The following is a 16,502-nucleotide window of genomic DNA, read 5'->3' as shown; positions in this document are numbered from 1 at the left end:
AGCTTAGGCAAGAAGTGGCACTGGAAGGGACTTGAGCTATACCTTTTGGGGCTGAGTTCTCATCATTGAATTAATGAATTGTACACAATAAATAACCATTAACTTGACTGTGCTAAAAACAGGGGTGAGCTTTTTAAAGACATCCAGAGCTTTCCCTTTAAAAAAAAAAAAAGTCTTCAGTGTAATCCCTCACGAACAATGGTAATGTATAATATGACATGGAAAAATACATAAATTCAAACATTTAATACATCGTACTTTTTACAACTAAATTTGTCTCTTTTCCCAGTATCAAGGCTCCATAAAAAAGTCTAAACTAATTTGCTCCAACTGAACACCCTGCTGCCTGTCGAAATGAAGATTGTCACAGAATAATCATTCATTAACAGTATATTTAGGGAAAGTTCTGAAATAACAGATTTTGCTATAGCTCATGCTTTCTCTGTTTTGAGTATGGTTTCTTTCTCTTCTTCCTGGAACTTAGTTAAAAATGATATCCTTCAATACTTCACTCCTGGGGACTCTTAGATGTGACCTTCTCAGAATGGGGTTGACCTCATGCATGACTTTCTGACTGTCAGCTCCACTGGGGTCAGCCTCAGATGGAGAAGGGCCATTGTTGACATTACTGCTTCAAATCCCAGGCCAGGAAAGCCAGGACAATGGCGTAGGACATGGAAGGCTTGGTGGGCTGAGGTTCTTTGTTGGGTGGGAGGAGAGAGGGAGTGAGGCATCCTCTTCCTCCTGCCTAGTGCTATTAATTTGAGGTCTACATATGATCACAACAGTCCCATTGCCTTCAGGCTATACTTCTCATCAAAGATAACTGATATCTTTTCAAGCCTTAAGAAGGCCTTTTGGTGGGGGTGCAATCATGATAAGCCTCAAAATCCAAAGCAGTTTCCAAGGACAGTATGATGATACTCCTGATGTGCTCAAGGAATGTCCAGTGGGTGACTTAAAGTTCCAGGGCATCAAGCATGTAGCAGAGTGTCCACAAATCTAGCATTTTTCTGTGCAGTGAGGTCCTCCATTCTGGCCATTTCTGTCGCTGTTCATTCTGTTACGTAGATTCAAGTTTTCATCTTGTATCATTTTCCTTCAGCCTGAAGTACTTTCTTTAATGTTTCTTATGGTAGGGGTTTGTGATAAATTCAGGCTTTGTTTGCCTGAAAATGTTATTATGCCTTCATTTTTGAAGGATATTTTCACTTCATATAGGATTTTATATATTTTAATATATTTTATATATTAAGTTAGCTGTTTTTCTTATCTTTCAGCACATTAAAGCCAGTCCATTGTCTTATACCTTGCATTCTTTCTGATGAGAACTCAGTAATATTCATTTTTGTCTCTTCTGTAAATAAATCTTTTTTCTGTAGCTGATTTTAAGATGTTCTCTTTATCACTAGCCTTTAGCAATTTGATTTTATGTACTTTGGTTTTGTATTTCTCCTGCTTGGAGGATTTTTTTTTTTTTTTTGCTTTTGTTTTTGTTTTGTTTTTTTTAGTTTCTTTCTTTCTTTCTTTCTTTCTTTCTTTCTTTCTTTCTTTCTTTCTTTCTTTTTTTAAGATTTTATTTATTTATTTGAGAGAGAGAGTGAGAGAGAGCTTGAGAGGGGAGAGGGCCAAAGGGAGAAGCAGACTCCTTGCTGAGCCAGGAGCCTGCTAATGGGACTTGATCCTGAACTGAAGGTAGTCGCTTAACCAACTGAGCCACCCAGGCGCCCCCGTTTTTTAGTTTCTTAGATATGTAAATTTATGTTTGTCTATTTGGAATATTTTTATCCATTATTTCCTCCCCTTCCTGTCTCCTCTCTGTGACTCCACTTACATGTTAGACTGCTTGATATTGTCCCACAGCTTACTGAGGCTCTAGAATAGCTTTTAAGCTTTTTTTTTTTCTCTCTTACATCAGTTTGGGTGGTTTCCATTGCCTTGTTTTCAGATTCATTGTTCTTTTCTTCTGCAGTGTCTAATTGCTGTTAGGCAAATCCATTATATTTTTCACTTCATATATTGTATTTTTCACCTCTATAAGTTCCATTTGGTTCTTTTTAGATTCTATTTTTCTCTTTATGTTCATTTTTCTTTTATGTCTTTGAACATATTTATAGTAGTTGTGATAAAGTCCTTGTGTTTATCACATTATTATGAAATAATTTCATCATTTCTATCATGTTTGGGTCTGTTTCTGTTGACTGGGTTTGGATCACACTTTCCCTCTTCACTTCTTGATTGGATGATGAACATTGAAATAGTATATTGCTTACAGTCTTGGTTTTGATGTCCTGCTTTTGAAAATGTTGAGTTTTGTTCAGAGGACATGAAATTACATGTTAATCAGTCCAAATTTTGGAGGCTTATTTTTAAGTTTTGTTAGGGTGGATCTAGCAGTGGTATCCAGGAGGAGTTTCTAGTCACATTTAGCTACTAAACACTTGAAATATGTCTAGCGCAGTGGAGGAACTGAAGTTTTAATTTATTGTAATTAATTTAAAACGTGTGGCTAGTGGCTACTGCATTGGACAATGCATGTCTAGAGTTACCTCTACTCTCATGCCAGTTTATCCTTACTCCTGAAGAGTGATCTTTCTCAAGTCTTTATACTGAATACACTGTGTTCAGTGAGGCATCTCTGGCTGATTAGAACTTGAATGTCTTGTATTCTCATGCATGCTCCAGCAGTTCAGTTTACAGCTGCTTAGCAGCTATTCCTGGCCCTGTAGCAACTCACCGTACCCTCATACAACTTAATACTCAGCTTAACACTCAAGTGGTCCCCTATGCAGATTTCTAGAACTTTCTTTCTGTGTATTCTGGTATTCTGCCCCACAAATTCTGGCTTCCTCGGCCTCTGTAACCAACGTCTCTATCTCTTTAGCACAACTTCTGCTTGGATTCACCCACCCTATGCAGCAGCCCATAATATGTCTCCAGGCAGAAAGCTGAAGCAATTCAGGGCTTATCTCATTTGTTTCCCTTCTCTCAGGAATCACGGTACTGCACTACCTGTTGTTTAATATCCGAAAAGTTTAGTACTTTTTATCCAGCTTTCTCACTGTTTTTGGCAGAAAGGCTAATGTGGTACCTGTTACTCCATCTTGTTCTCAAGCCAGTAGATTATGTTTTACTAACACCTCTGTCCGCAATCAAGTGGTGATGATTGCTGCCTTTGTCAAGGGCTGTGGCACATTTAAACATTGAAGATTTTTCAGTTCAACAAAATCACAAACTTTGTCTATTTATTCTTCCTAAGAATAGCCATTAATATGGGGATTCTGTTATTTACGTTTTCACAACAAATAGTGATTCAATGTTTGTCACAAAATTGTGAGTTGAAATTTTAATTACTTAAACAGTGTAAATATTGAAGAAAGTTTATTTCTACTCTGAAGTAAAAAAGAGGGATGGATATAAATTCGATATGTTTATTTTTTAATGAAATGGAATAAATAATCCACCTGTTTATCCACTATCTAAAGTCCACTATTTAAAGATTCACCTGTACCCTCTTCTATTGTCTTATCACGGCCCGGCAGCCAGTTCTTCCCCAGTCATTACAACAGCACATTGAAGAAGACAGCATTGTTAGCTCCATTTTACACGAGGAAACTGAGACACAGAGAGTGCAGCGACACTGACAGGGTACGGAGCTAGGGCGTGCCCAAACTGGGATTTGTATGCAGGTTGTCCTGCTTCAGAGCCCATGGTCTGAACCACAAACTTTCAGAAGACCTAACAATGTGAATGGTACACATATAAGTATTTGGGGTGTAAATATTTATACATACACAGTCACTTTATTCCCATTTTCAGATAAAGAAACTGAGACTGAAAAACACTTAGGTGACCTTCTGGTGTCGCAGCTAGTAAGAGGTAGTTTGGCATGGAAATTGTCTGTTTGAGTCAAAGACCTATGTAGATGGTCATCACAGTGCTATTTTTTTTTTTAATGAAAATGTGTAATATTGGAAATAACAGTAGTGGTATTCATTAAGTAAACTGTGGTACAATGCCAAGTCATGCATTGTTTTATGTTGAGGAATATTGTCAGGGAAAAAAAGCAGCATCTAAAAGGGTATTTGTTTTAAACATAAACATTTATATGAAGACCCACTTGCTTGCTCTTGGTTTATCTCCACGCGTTGACACAAACATACAGTTATTATTGATGAACATACTGAGACTTAGGGTGGTGGTGTTCAAAGGAAATGTAAGGAAAAACTCTTATTTTATGGTAATTCCTACTGTAAAATAGGCTTTGTTACAAAATGATTTAAGTCCACAGATTCCTATTTTTTCCCACCTAACTACTTTCATTTTATCTATTCCAAATATTTACAAAACTAGATTTCCTTTCATACATGATTTATGTTCTGTTTAATTTTCCTGGAGGCCGTTAGGAGGGGTCTGGTGACAATTAGTTTTTAAAAAAAAGACAAAAAGGAAATTCTTTTCTAGGAAAAATTATAATCTCCGTGTTTCTCAACTCTGAAATTTTTAATCTATTTTCATATGTTAAAATAATTAACATATTCACATTGGGTTTTTTATTTGCCTAAATGGCTATTGTAAGAAAGAAACTGATTTGGCAGAGTGATGGTGACTAAAGAGAAATTACGTGAAGACAGAACAAAAGAAGAAACAGCTCTCTGCCCTCAGTTGTCTTTGATGCAGAAGCTAGAGGTTTACACCAGCTGCAAGACTGCAACAGTAGAGCAGAGGTAAATAAAGCAGGCGTGGCAGCTTCAGGCCATGTGAGGTGACTGATCCTCTCACACCAAAACCAAACAGGCTGCAGACCCACCTCTCCGCAGTGGTTTGCCACCTGTGGTGGGTTACTAGCTGAAGTTCAGCCCTGTCCCATAGCTTTCATTCTGCTCAAGATCTTCCATGAAGACACAGCAGGTCATAGAAGGTATTGAAGAATATGGAGATATGAAAAAGTATTTTTTCCGAAGTCCACTATTTCCAGTATCATATTGACAGAGATTTCCTTTGTGATACATGGTCACTTCACCTGAGAATTCTACAGGGTGCATGAAAGCCTCACCACAATCACCTTCCTCACTCTTAAGAGCTGCCCCTAAAATCAGTTACTGTTATTAAATTATTCATGGGGAATTGGTGTGTTGTAGAAATTACATGAATATTTATAAATATTCTTTCCAAAACATGTTTGCTTTGAGGAAGTTTCATTAGATGGGCCCTTTGTGCCTAAAACTAATTCTATGATACTATACCCCCCCAAAAAACTTTTTTAAGTAGAAACCATTATTTCAAATGTGATTTTAATTATCAGTGCTTACCTTCTTAAAGGACTATTATGACTTGAAATTCACTTTAGAAACAGAAAGGTGGCATCATACATTTAGATACCCAGATGTTGCTTTTAAGAATCATTTTTAAAATGTTTAAATTAAAACACGTAACTTGGAAGAACTTTTTGTCAGTGTTGTCAGATACTAGTTACATTAACATTCAATTTTTTTCATATTATAAATGATATGTATGTTAAGGAAAAATTTAAAAATACAGGTAAGCAAAAAGAACATTTAGAAATACTACCCATTCAAAAGTAATTGTTAAGACAAGAGTAAGAAAGAATCAATAAAGATAAAAGATATAATGACTATACTTCATCTGTTTTTAAGATGCACATCTTTTCAAATCTTAACATCTCTGAAATGAGGATATGTGGAGTTTGCCCTTTTTTAGTAGTACATTTAACAGTGATGCTTCATTTTTAAAAAATATTTGACAGAGAGAGAGTGGGAGAGAAAGAGAGCGTGCACACAAGCAGGGGGAGCGGGAGAGGGAGAAGCAGGCTCCCTGCAGGGCAGGAAGGCCAATGCAATGCAGGCTTAATCCCAGGACCCTGAGATCATGACCTGAGCTGAAGGCAGACACTTAGCCGACTAAGCCACTCAGGTGCCCCTACAGTGATGTTTCTTAAATCTTAAATTCGATGTTTCCATTGTATTCAACGAAATACAGTAATTTGGGCTATAGATCCTTAGGGGTAGAATAGCAATTTTGAGGGACAGAACTATACTGCACAAATAGCTTGTACTGATTTAAGAAGCATTTCCAACAGCAGAGTGCCTCTCTGCCACTGGTGCTAGGGCATGCTGAACTGATTCCATCCCTGTCCTCCTCACCGCCACACCCACCACTCCAGAGGAGAAAGGGGCACAGATGGGATCTGGCGCTATAGGGGGTGGTAGCAGCATCCATGCTTTAATTCTCACAGAACATTAGACTGGTAGGAGCAGCTTTCTGAGGCCATCTCCCCTTCACTTCATCTCCAGTACAATCACTGATGATTAGCTTTGAACCAGAAAATAGCTGCGAATCTTAGGAAATCTTTTATAGAGTGACTTATGCTCTTGTGTAGTATTTGATGTCAAGTAGTTTGTTTTACTTCTTGGGTAATTGTAAATATTTTTATTTTGTGGTCCTTCACGTCTTATTACAGTATACGACAGCAGAGCTATTTAATTCAAATAACAATGGTATATTATCAGATAGCTTTTTTTTTTAAAGATTTTATTTATTTGAGAGAGTGAGCATAAGCAGGGAGGAGGGGCAGAGGGAGAAGGAGAAGCAGGCTCTCCCCTGAGCAGAGAGCCCAATGCGGGGTTCAGTCCCAGGACCCAGAGATCATGACCTAAGCTGAAGGCACATGCTTAACTGATTGAACCACCCAGGCATCCCACAGGACAGGTTTAAAAAAGCTATCTGAGGGGAGCCTGGGTGGCTTGGTCGGTTAAACATCTGCCTTCGGCTCAGGTCATGATCCCAGGGGCCTGGGATCAAGCCCCACCTCCAGTTCCCTGCTCAGTGGGAAACCTTGCTTCTCCCTCTCCCTCTGCCACTCCCGCTACTTGTGCTCTCTCCCTCTCTCTGTCAAATAAATAAAGAGGCACCCGGGTGGCTCAGTCGTTAAGGTCTGCCTTGGGCTCAGGGCGTGATCCCAGCGTTCTGGGATAGAGCCCCACATTGGGCTCCTCCCCTGAGAGCCTGCTTCTTCCTCTCGCACTCCCCCTGCTTGTGTTCCCTCTCTTGCTGGCTGTCTCTCTTTCTGTCAAATAAATAAAATCTTAAAAAATAAATAAATAAATAAGATATTAATAAAAAATTTAAAAACTTGGCCTGTGCATTCTATATATTATTTAAATGCATAGCAAGTATCAGGTGTATGTATTTATTAGCTATTTTACTTTCATGAAATGTATAGTTTGGGTTTTCTTCTAACTAGAAATTTAATAATTTCTTCCATTTATATATACATGCAGGAAATACTAAAGAATGAAAAAAATAGAGAAGAAATTAAAATTAAAAATCAAGATCTTTATGAAAAAGAAAAACTCCTCAGCAAAGGGAGCAATGAAGAACTCTTGGCTTCACCAGTTCAAACTCAGGTCAAAGGGCATGCCTCTGCTCCATACTTTGGAAAGGAAGAACCCACCGTGGCTCCCACCAGCACTGGTAAAACCTTTCAGCCAGGATCCTGGATGCCACAAGGCGGCAAGAACCCCAACCAATGAATGCACTGTGGTAGTATTTCATTTGTACGTAACTTTTTTAACAATAAAAGAAGTAAAAAATTACTTTGTTATTTTCTGACTGTACAGTAAGTTCTCTGTTCCATTAAGCTTAAGAATTCCTTTTTAGTATGATAAGAAATTTGAGGCTATGAACTATAGAAACCTTTTTTTTTTTTTTTTTTTAAGATTTTTAAGTAATCTAGGGGTGCCTGGGTGGCTTAGTTGGTTAAGCATCTGCCTTTGGCTCAGGTCATGATTTCAGAGTCCCAGAATTGAGCCCCATGTCGGGCCTCTGCTAGGCGGGGAGTCAGCTTCTCCCTTTCCCTCTGCCCCTCCTTCTGCTCCTTCTCTTTTGCTCGCTCACTCTCTCTCAAATAAGTAAATAAAATCTTAAATTAAAAAAAATTAAGTAATCTCTACACCCAACGTGGGGCTCAAATTTACAACCCCAAGATCAAGAGTTGCATGCTCTACCAACTGAGCCAGCCAGGCACCCCAAAATCCAACTTCTTTTAGGTTTAACTCCTTCATTTGCTTTAGTCATCATTCTGTTTATAACTTTGCTTAGGCTTTCCCTCTTAGGATTGCTCCTTTGTGAAGTACCCCGTAGCTGTAAATGCTTAGTACATTTGGATCCTTATGATCATTTAGGAACCCCAGTGTGTATCATGATAGAAGGTAAGGGTAATTAGTGAGCTCTCCTAAAGTACTCAATAAAAAAAGAAAAAATGAGAAGACTACTATTTCTGGAGAGGCAGTCTGTAAGAGTCTAAAGGATTAATCAAAAACATGAACTTGGATAAAACATGTGGAGGCCAAGAAAATGTAGTTGATAAATGAAAAAAAACCATGAAGACCTGGAATTTGATGAGAGGAATTAGGACCAGTAGACATAGACAATCCATCACCAAAGTCTGAAAGGACAGTAAACACAGAAATGGTATAATAACTGGAGTTCCATAAGATTAAAAATTATTTTGGGAGGGGCACCTGGGTGGCTCAGTCAGTTAAGCGTCCAACTCCTGATTTTGGCTCAGATCATGATCTCAGTCAGGGTTGGGAAAGCAGAGCCTGCTTGGGATTCTCTCTCTCCCTGTCTCTCTGTCCCCTCTCCCACCCCCCCAAAAAAGAAAAGAATGAAAAAAAATTACTTTGAGAAAATGAAAAATTAAAGAGAGTTCTCAGTGATTGCATTGACAGTGGGGATTCCAGTGGCTTGTATATTGAAGAAAAATATAGACGGGTGATGTTAAAACACTCATGATTATACAAAAGTATTTTTGAAGGGTCATAGTTTTCCTGAAGTGCACAACTAAGTTTTTGTTGCTAATATAGACTTCTCACAGTGTATGGCATTAATATAGGTGCTCAATAGTTACTGAATAAGTGATTCAAATTTTAATGCTCTATAGGAAATCCTTAGTTATGTGTTATAACAGTGAATTCCTAAAAACACATAGGTTAACAATTTTACTTGATAGAAGGTAAAAATTTTAATTGCTTAAGAAATAAATTAGAGAAATACAACTTTATAAAATGTAATATTAAAACAAATAATCAGATGTAATTACCATAACATACTTATTGAATGACAGAAAAGCCCCTTGGTGAAAATACTACCATTCCAGCAACCTGTTGATATGAGGTTAACCATGCTATCATTATAAAGTAATATTACATTTTGCCGTAAAGGCGAAAAAGGAACTAGCCACCAGGCAGTATAAAGAGGTACAAATGACTGTAAATTAAGATGTTCTTGAGTCCTGGGTTATAAGAAAAACTGCAAATGTTCTAACATGATAGAATATTTCTACTTCCAAATTCCTATTAGCTTATTAGATGTATTCTATACATATCTTTTTATAAATGTTTGCCTTACAGTCTGTAAATATCTTAACATATGACAGAATTTACATTCATTTTTTTTATGTTTTCTTTTTAAAATACCTGTTTTATTAACTATAAAGAACAAACTGCTGATTACCAGAGGGGAAGTGGGTGGGAGGATGGGTGAAATAGGTGATGGGGATTAAGAAGGGCACTTTTTTTTTTTTTAAAGATTTTATTTATTTATTTGACAGAGATAGAGACAGCCAGCGAGAGAGGGAACACAAGCAGGGGGAGTGGGAGAGGAAGAAGCAGGCTCATAACGGAGGAGCCTGATGTGGGACTTGATCCCAGAACGCCAGGATCACGCCCTGAGCCGAAGGCAGGCGCTTAACCGCTGTGCCACCCAGGCGCCCCTAAGAAGGGCACTTGTGATGAGCACTGCGTGATGTATGGAAGTGCTCAATCACTAAAGTGTACACCTGAAACTAATGTTACCCTGTATGTTAACTAACTGGAATTTAAATAAAAACCTTAAAAAAAATACTAAATAGATGAGGCATAAAAAAATAAAGTAAAATAAATTAAAATACCTTTTTTACGTAAGCAGCAGAAGAAAATCTTAACCAAAAGTCCTTGTGGGAAAATACCTGAAGTAAGATTATGATACTGGCCCACCATTATTAGTAGAGCATGCACTTAAAAAAAAAAAAAAAAGATTTTATTTTTAAATAATCTCTACATCCAATGTGGGGCTCAGACTTACAACCCCAAGATCAAGAGTCGCACACTCTACTGACTGAACTAGCCAGACACCCCCAGAGCATGCAGTTTTAAAGTGATTTCAAGTAGAAATGACATTTATAGTAATCCATTGCACTCCTTTCCTCAAGACTGACGTTTTTTGGATGACTGGTGGCACTGTTAGGTGGTATCAAAACAAAGTTAAATGTCCTACATAAAAATTGAACTATAACTTTGGCCTAATTCAAATTACCTTTCTAAGCAATCCTTTTTATATTTGGCTTTTATGCCCAGACAGACAGCAAAGCACAATTAAAGTATTAAATATTATTTTGTCCACCATATATCATATTTTAAATAGTTATATTGTGGACATTTACAGGTTTGTTTGTTTGTTTTAGTGACAATGTCTTAAATAAATAAATGAAAATGTCTTTATTTCTTCAAGACAGACTTCAGACCTATGCAAAATTTTTTTATTCCAAAAGGAAAAATGTTCATTTCAGAGTAAAGTGTCGTATATATCTTATGTACTTTCTCAGAGGTAAATTGTTATTGATTTCCCTCCCATGCCTGTGCTATAAATGCATGTAGCAGATTTCTGACTGCTCAAGCACAGAAAATGTGTTGGCTGTTGGGTTTAATCATACAAATCTAGCCTATTAGCTATGCCTTGGATATGTGAAGTTGAAAATCAACAAAAATGGAGGAAAAAAATTTTCCCATTATCTGATATTCTTTTCCATTTCTACTTGTACTAACTGATTTCTGGCTGTCACTTATTAATCAGCCTTGAATCAATACCATTATATTTTTTAATGCTATCTCATTAACCATTCTATTTAAAATATAACCTGATCTCACCAAACAAAAAATAAAACACAAAAACAAAAATAAAATAAAATGTAACCTGAATTTATATAGAACAGGCTTTCTCAAACTGTGTGTGTGTTCCTTGGGGAAAAAAACAGAAGCGAGAAGAGTCTATAATAGTCAAATTAAGTTAAAAGACTCCAAGAAATCCACATAGGAATCAGTCTTAAGTTCTATTTTATATTTTCCAAACCTGTGGTATTTGAACATGGAATCTATTTTAATATGTTTGAGAAATATACACACATATATGTATGTATATACTTCAGATATGAAGTAAATCAGAGTGATGCTATAACCAATTGCAAACATAAAAACAATCATGAATAGGAATGAGACTTCCTCTAACCTAACACCAGATGAGGTGTAGTGCCCTCTGCCCCCTTCCTTTACATTCTGTATAAAAGAGAGAAGGAATGGGTCAGGAGCTGCTAATTATAATCTATCTCAACATTGGTTTTCCAGCTCACAGCATGGTAAGCTTACTTCGTTTGCTTACTATAATTTCAAGAAATAAAAGTAAAAAAATGCTATACTAAAAAGTGTATCTCATACAGTAATACCAGGCTAAAGTTTACCACATGCATAGTATGAATCAAATTCTGACACACAAACTTTTTTTTTCTTTTTGGATAAAATGTCTGTTATAGGCAACCTGTGTTTTTCCCAAAACGAGCCATAAAAAGGTAACTGATTATATTAGTTCTCAAAACTTCAGAAACAACATAAAAGGCAATTTTTAAAAAGTATTATAGCTAGTGTAAATGGGATTCTTTCATCAATAGTACTATTTGTTGCAGTGAGAAAAGACTGATTTTTTTGAAGAATCCCAACCCACACAATACTCTAATTTACATCCCCCCTCTTCCCCCACATACATATAGACATACACATTATAAAGCCTACTGATCTCACATATATAAAAAGGCTCCATAAGTGCTGGAAAAAGCTAAAGCTGAAGAAAGAACAAATGGCATTATGTCAAATACAAAACTGGCATGTGTTCAGACTTTAAAAGAAATTATAGAAAAACAGATTTCAGTTAAATAACTATCTTTATATTGTAACAGGAGAACACAGCTTTAGTAGATAACTGAAAATTATGGTGAATATATCTTTTGCTTCAATATTTGACTCTAAAATGTGGCCGTAAGCAAGGCTTATGTATATAAATTATTTTTATGAGCAGTTTGATTGGAGAAACCCAAACACATTTTACATTTACCTTAACCTCATTTTTCTTAAACTGCACTCTGCAGACCCAGGAGGGCCAACAGATCTATAGAAGATATGTTTTAATTTCAATGGTAATTTCAACTATTAAAAGTTCAGTGACAATAAAAAGATCACTAGATCTCCTAGCTCGCTTAAGTAACGGAACGGAACACTGAATTATCTCAGTGCCTAGAGTTGCAGTATGTTCATTCCACTGGCACCAAGTAGGAACTGACAACCTAAAGTGAAAGTACTAAGTAGTGTTCAAACCAGTCCATAAGCATTCTCAGAGGAGTCCTTAGGTTTTCATAGTTGAGAAACACTGCCCTTAATTTCTTTAAGTAGGCTTTCAGCTAGAAATGAAACTCAAAACCCTTTGAAAACTCTAACTTCTATAATGTATCTAACTTTCATTACTTTATTAACCCCCCTTTAAAAAAACAAAAACCAAAAAACCCAGGACCTCTTTATAAAAAAGTATCAAATTTATTTCAATATCTAGTTTCATTTTTAAATTAAAGCTGGTGGACAATTTTTTGTAATTTAAATTCATTATCAGAGGTGAGGAAAACGTTAATAAGCTATTATATACTGACAGCGAATAAAATTATTAGACTACGCATTTATAAAAGCCATGTTTAATAGTAAAAAGTTCCAGTTATACTGCTTAGCTGAAGGAAATATCCTTTACCTCTTTATTTCTAATTTTAACATTCTCATTTTGACATAATTGCCTTTTTCACCCAATTACTAGTATGATGAACAAAATTTTTCCAAATGTTAAACCTTTATTACCACTTATGAAATAGGACTTAACTATTACTTTTTAAGAATTCCTTAAGAGAAGTCTGAAATTTTAATTTTCACCATGAACCTGTTTGATCATAAAGTATAGAACACCACTACTAGATAAATTAAAATGAAGAATGGAATAAAAACACAAAAGTGGCATCTATATAATGAGCAAATTATGTGATAAGACATTTTAACTACTTCACATTTCTACACAGCACAATAAAGAATAAACTGGTTCCAAGGTACCACAGGGTTTGGCATTTTTACTGCAAGCTTTAAATCATAGTGTTACTCTACTCAACAAGACATCTCTAAGAAAATGGCAGGTTCATAAGCACAAAAACTGTTCTGTCTGGTAAGTGGTACTCTACATACCCAATGAGAGAATTCTTTATAAAATGAGATTTTTAAAAATGCAGAATATCTGATAATTATCTCAAAAGCTAAAATGAGAAAAATGCAAAATATGGTCATTGGTTAATATGTGGCTTTGAGAAAGCCAGAAATGATTCTATTCCAAGAAATAAGCAATAAGGATAAAAGGTGTAAATAACATACTATACGCCTCTTTAAGCCAAAGCACACTTTTCACCTCAGGACAATTCTCAATTCCCGTCGTCCGGAACAGGACCCCATTCTAAGCCATTACTTGAATACAGTTCATAATGTATAGTCATTTTTCTCCACAGGATGTTTTCATTTCAGAACATAAGCTGCAAAATGGCAAATGACTAAGCCAATTATAAAGAATTTATAGCATAATAAATGCCAATTTACAGTAACTGTCAACAGACTTCTACACCAAAACCTAAAAGTTGCTGCAGTAGAGGTCACAACTAACATGATTCTTACAGGTGCTCCGACTTCGTTTACAACAAATTACTGCCATAAAAACCAGAAAAGAAACCTTAGTGGGTCCTTTCAACACTGCATAATTTTCCAAATGATGTTCCTCTGGCTCTAGAGCCATTTATTCATTCCTTCAGTCCTTTTTTAGTCGTTTAGCTTTTGCTATATTTTCTTGGCGTTTTTGTTTCTTCTTTTGCTCCTTTTCCCTGGCCTCAATCATCTTGGCCAATTTCCAAGACAGTACTGCACTTGCTAGAAACAATGGAGTAAGGGCCAGGATAACTGTTGTAAGGAAGCCATATGGGTCCTTTGCAGCCCATTCCACAACATACTCAGCCCAAGCCTTTATATCAAACATCTTTGTAGCCGTCTTTGGAAAAGAGAAGAGAGGGACAACAGGAGAAAAGACTATGTGGTTAATCAAATTTTGAAAACGTTGTATCATACAGTTAACTCAGAATTGTTATCACTCATTTAAATTAGCTTTTTGTCTTTAAAAAGCATCAATTAGTACTATTTTAATACAGCCTATTACCTCCAGTTAAGAAGACATAAATTAGGATAACACTTAAAAAGATGTAGAAATATAGAACATAAAAGTAAAAACCTTGTGGAATCTGTCATAGGGACTATGCATTCTTTGTAACCAAGACAGATTTTATTTAGTAGCAGACTTCTATAAGAATCTTGAGTCTTAAGCACTCATTCCAGGAAACAGCAGAATCCTGTTATTTTCTGACACAGCCTTGGTATCAAGTACTAATTAACAAAAGTATGATTCATCAAGTTTGGTGTTTGAAAAGGACAAGCCACAGAGTACATGAAATGCTTAGAGAAAGGAAGGTAGTGGAGGGCTGTTTCCAGGAATGAAAAGGAGAGGGTATGGGAGGCACAAAAATATCCACATTCATATGCAAAGAGATATAAGCAAAAAAGTGACGTTATTTTATGCCCTCTTTCAGCTCTGAAGACTCCTACTTGAGAACATAATTTAATAAATGAGAAAATTATCCATAATGGGTGTCCTGCATTTTGTTCCACTTTGAGTTGGCATCGGAGGGCAATGTGGTAAATAAGGACGGTGTGGATTTGACTGACATTTTCTATTTTGCCCCAGAAGCTTTTCAACCGTTTGTGTTTGTGTCAACCTCTGTTCAAAGGTGAAAATTAATAATACTTGGGTAGGAATGGGTGTAGATACATCCACAATTTCAGCTGGGATTTAAAAAGTCATCTACCTTATGCTTGAGTACTTCTTTTCCAACTTTGTCCTGGGATTATTAGTGAGCCAATTACAATTTCAGATGACCCTTAGCTTGTCTGTCTTCTTCTTTAGCTCTACCATACACTTGTGAGAGAAGGTTTAAATTCTATATACCGGGTGGGTTGAAAAGAACAGATAAAAGAAAGAAAGTTTAAGTCGCAACTTTCAGGATAACTTTAAAACACTTTCAAATGGACTATTTCGAAATCATGTATATACAACCTATAAATGACGTGTAAAATTGCCTGGCACATTATAGGCATTTAATATTATTTCTTCCTAATTTGAAGAAAGAAATCATTACTACAATTGCAAATGCCCTCTAAGAAAATCCTACTGGAGTGATTATAAGTATTTTACTAAATGACTTCAAAAAATTGCGAAGCTCACGGACACATAAAAAGACAAATTAGTTCACTGATAAGTTACAGCATATCCATTCCTAGGTTTTGAATTTTTTATACTAAAAATGTCATTAATTTATAGGATTAGGCATATAATTACAAATCAAACTATCTCACTTTAGTCTTTAAAGGTTTTTTGGTCTCATTATACAATTTGTTTTCTTTACAGAAAACCAAAACAAAATATAAATCACCCACAATCCCATTACCTCAAGAAAACTATGACTGGCTTTAATATCCTTCCACCGGTCTTTTCATATTTTCAACAGAAAACACTAAAGTGCCTCCAGGATATTGTTAAATAGTCTAGTCTCTGCCCCCTGCCCTTGAATTCTTAGGCCCACACAGAGAGCCCATCTGTTCCTTCAGCTTCTCCAATACGGTAATGAATTAACTAAGGCAAAATTCAGTGATAAGCGAAAAAAAACTGCAAAAAAGAGTAACGCAGAAGTGAAGCACCTGGTTTGTGGCTAAGTTCTAGCCATTAACACAAAGAAGTTATCGTCCTCAGGCCACACAGTGGTCCGTATACTTCAATTTCGGACCCAAACGCACGTGCCTAGGCACTTGGAGGAATCAATATTACTCTTCTTCTTTCCGTAAGGGGTCGACCGGGCTTGATCTCCAAGCCAGACCTGCGCGGCTCCTGAAGCCGCAGCCGATGGTACTTCACCGCCAGTACCACGTCCCGTCCATCCCTGTTTTCGCCCTTACTCATTCTTGTTCTCCTATCCCATCCGGCCGCCAGCCCCAGGGGGCCAAGTTCAGGCGCCTCTCGGCCTCGGCGGGCAACAGCCCGGCTAGGCTCGGAGAGCGGGCGGTTCCGGGAATCCCGGCTTGGTCCCGCCACAGCTCGGTCCGCCGGCGCCGTGGCCGCCTCCTTTGGGCACGCGGGCAAAACCACCCCAGCGGCCGCCACCAGCCCACCCTACATCACGGTCGCGACCGTGGGCTCAGACCCCTACTCCCAACTCACCT

General features: G+C 36.9%; 2 protein-coding genes across 3 annotated transcripts in view; one reads left to right on the top strand and one right to left on the bottom strand.

Annotated features, from left to right (window-relative positions):
• NDUFAF2 (NADH:ubiquinone oxidoreductase complex assembly factor 2) overlaps window positions 1-7,616 on the top strand; it is a 147,829-nt gene extending 140,213 nt beyond the window's left edge. The window contains exon 4 of the mRNA XM_008691386.2: window positions 7,302-7,616. Within this exon, the coding sequence (XP_008689608.1) occupies window positions 7,302-7,553 (252 nt within the window). The 3' untranslated portion in view covers window positions 7,554-7,616. The remainder of the gene's footprint in view (window positions 1-7,301) is intronic.
• A 5,059-nt stretch (window positions 7,617-12,675) lies between these two features.
• Window positions 12,676-16,472, bottom strand: SMIM15 (small integral membrane protein 15). 2 transcript variants are annotated; one of them, XM_008691384.2, is made up of 3 exons: window positions 15,984-16,472; window positions 15,095-15,226; window positions 12,676-14,226 (listed from the first exon to the last, which is right to left on the bottom strand). In XM_008691384.2, exon 3 carries the CDS (start codon window positions 14,212-14,214, stop codon window positions 13,990-13,992), a length of 225 nt encoding a protein of 74 aa, XP_008689606.1. In that variant the 5' UTR covers window positions 14,215-14,226; window positions 15,095-15,226; window positions 15,984-16,472; the 3' UTR covers window positions 12,676-13,989. The 2 variants fall into 2 exon arrangements, with proteins under 2 accessions (XP_008689606.1, XP_040478174.1); XM_040622240.1 differs by lacking the exon at window positions 15,984-16,472 and adding an exon at window positions 15,734-15,946.
• Between the last annotated feature and the right edge of the window lie 30 nt (window positions 16,473-16,502).

This window comes from Ursus maritimus, unplaced genomic scaffold (genome assembly GCF_017311325.1).
Source record: "Ursus maritimus isolate PB19 unplaced genomic scaffold, ASM1731132v1 scaffold_5, whole genome shotgun sequence".
Lineage (NCBI taxonomy): Eukaryota > Metazoa > Chordata > Mammalia > Carnivora > Ursidae > Ursus > Ursus maritimus.
Note: the sequence above shows the minus strand (reverse complement) of the source record. Positions and strands in the feature narration are given on the sequence as shown.